Source organism: Triticum urartu, chromosome 4 (genome assembly GCF_003073215.2).
Source record: "Triticum urartu cultivar G1812 chromosome 4, Tu2.1, whole genome shotgun sequence".
Taxonomy (NCBI): Eukaryota; Viridiplantae; Streptophyta; class Magnoliopsida; order Poales; family Poaceae; genus Triticum; species Triticum urartu.
Window position 1 is genome coordinate 596762183 of NC_053025.1, and position 1958 is coordinate 596764140.

Consider the following 1958-nt stretch of genomic DNA (forward strand, 5'->3'; position numbering starts at 1 on the left):
GGTGCACACTCCTGAATGAGCTCCCGGAGCTCACGGACTGTCGCGGGGTCGCCAATCCCGCGGCAGTTCCAGCACAAGGTTCTCATTGGGCTTGGCGGCCATCCATCTGGGATGCCGCCTCATTCATTGGGTCCTCTACATCTTCGTCTTCTCCTTCCCCCTGGCGCCTTCTCTTGACAATTGGGTTCTTACCCGGTGTACAAGTAGCAGCAACATGTGTTGAAGGAGCAGCCTCGACTGCAATACTTTTCCTGCCACGGTACCCGGCTGTATAGGCACACTAGGATGTCCATGAACATTGATTGTCCCATCTTGGCTTACCAACCTTTTCCTTGCTCCCATCGGCACCACCTCACCGCTTAACCTGACATCTGGACCCATTCGTCTCGTTTGTCACGGCCCTTAATTAGTGGTTTCGTCGTTTTGAGATGTATGTAGAAGGGCCGAGGCCCAGGAGCTCCCCTCGTATGGGCCTCCTCTGTCTAATCTGGACCCATTCGTCTCGTTTGTCACGGAGCCTTCCGCTGAGCAGTCCTTTGCTTCGGGTCGTCTACCACCTCCAGTCGAGGTCGTGCCCCATCCCCAGCTCCCAAGTCGCAGCTCTTCCGGCCATGGCGGCGGCGGCGCAGAGGCTCCTCGCGGCGAGCACGAAGATCGTCGGGGTCGGGCGGAACTACGTCGCCCACGCCAAGGAGCTCGGCAACCCCGTCCCCAAGGTCCACGCCCCCCTTCCTGACCGACCCCCCTCCGATCCCGAGGCGCCCTTCCTCTTCTTCTTCTTCTTCTTCTTCTTCTTCTTCTTCTTCTTCCCGCGCGGTCTCTGATGCGGCGTGCGCGTCGCGGCTCTCGTTGCAGGAGCCGGTGCTGTTCCTCAAGCCGACCTCGTCGTTCCTCCACGCGGGCGTAGCCACCGCCGCCGTCGAGGTGCCCGAGCCGCTCGAGTCGCTGCACCACGAGGTCGAGCTCGCCGTCGTCATCTCACGGCGCGCGCGCGACGTGCCCGAGGCCTCCGCCATGGACTTCGTCGGAGGTAACCAGGGGCTGCAGTTACCGGGTGCCCCGCCTCTGCCTCCCCCTACGCGATTACCTGCCATTCTTAACAACCGTGTTTCACTCGACAATTGATCTGAGGAAATTATCAGACAGGGCAGTAGGTCAGGGACAATTCACTCTGATACTGATCAGATGTCCGTTCTGCATTCCCTTGTTGGTCGACAGAATTCACCCTGATGCTGTAATTGCAGAATTTGGTGGCAATTGATATCATTTTGTTTGATTGAAAATTAATTAGGATATTCCCCATGCTGCAAATGTATGTTGGAGCTTCAGTTCGACAATAGCATCAGTTTGGTAAATTAAGTAAGCAGAGTGAGGCAATGACTTAGGAATTCCAGATAATTACTCCGTACTAATTCTTCGTATTCGATAAGCTCGGTTGGAAATGCAAATGTGGAGTTTGGAATAGGAAATCTGTTTTGCTTGGTCAACATGCTTATGCAATGCCTATTTTGCCGATTGTCATGGTCAGGCAGATGACAATAACTTATTAGCACATTAATTTCCTTATCTAATCGCATTTTCATGTCCTGGATGTATTCTCTTTCTGAAATACAAATACTCAAATACTCATGGATAGTCTTGTTTGGTGTAGTCCTGAGTGAGTTTCTCCTCTTTCCATCTGAAAAATGAGCAGGTTGGGGTCACTCTATCCATGTGTTTCTTGTCAATGTAGAGAGCATGAAATGTTTGAGGCGATAAATTTAGGTTTTTCACTAGTGATATGATAAATTTGACATAATTGCTTCCATATCCATTTTTCAGGTTATGCTCTTGCTTTGGACATGACAGCAAGGGACCTTCAGTCTGTAGCTAAGGTGTGCACTAACACTTGTAGTTTCCTTTGGTGTTATTCTAGCTGCTGTTTATTGTTGGTTCGTGCCATCTGCTATTTCCTGGTG

The 1958-nt window shown here is 51.6% G+C and overlaps 1 protein-coding gene across 1 annotated transcript; it reads left to right on the forward strand.

Annotated features, from left to right (window-relative positions):
• Nucleotides 1-471: 471 nt before the first annotated feature.
• LOC125554335 (probable acylpyruvase FAHD2, mitochondrial) lies at nucleotides 472-1874 on the forward strand (the record flags this gene model as incomplete). The annotated part of the gene is given in 3 exon segments (XM_048717907.1): nucleotides 472-716; nucleotides 856-1030; nucleotides 1822-1874. Coding segments are annotated over 3 exon segments (333 nt in total), but the record flags the coding sequence as incomplete, so codon positions are not given.
• Between the last annotated feature and the right edge of the window lie 84 nt (nucleotides 1875-1958).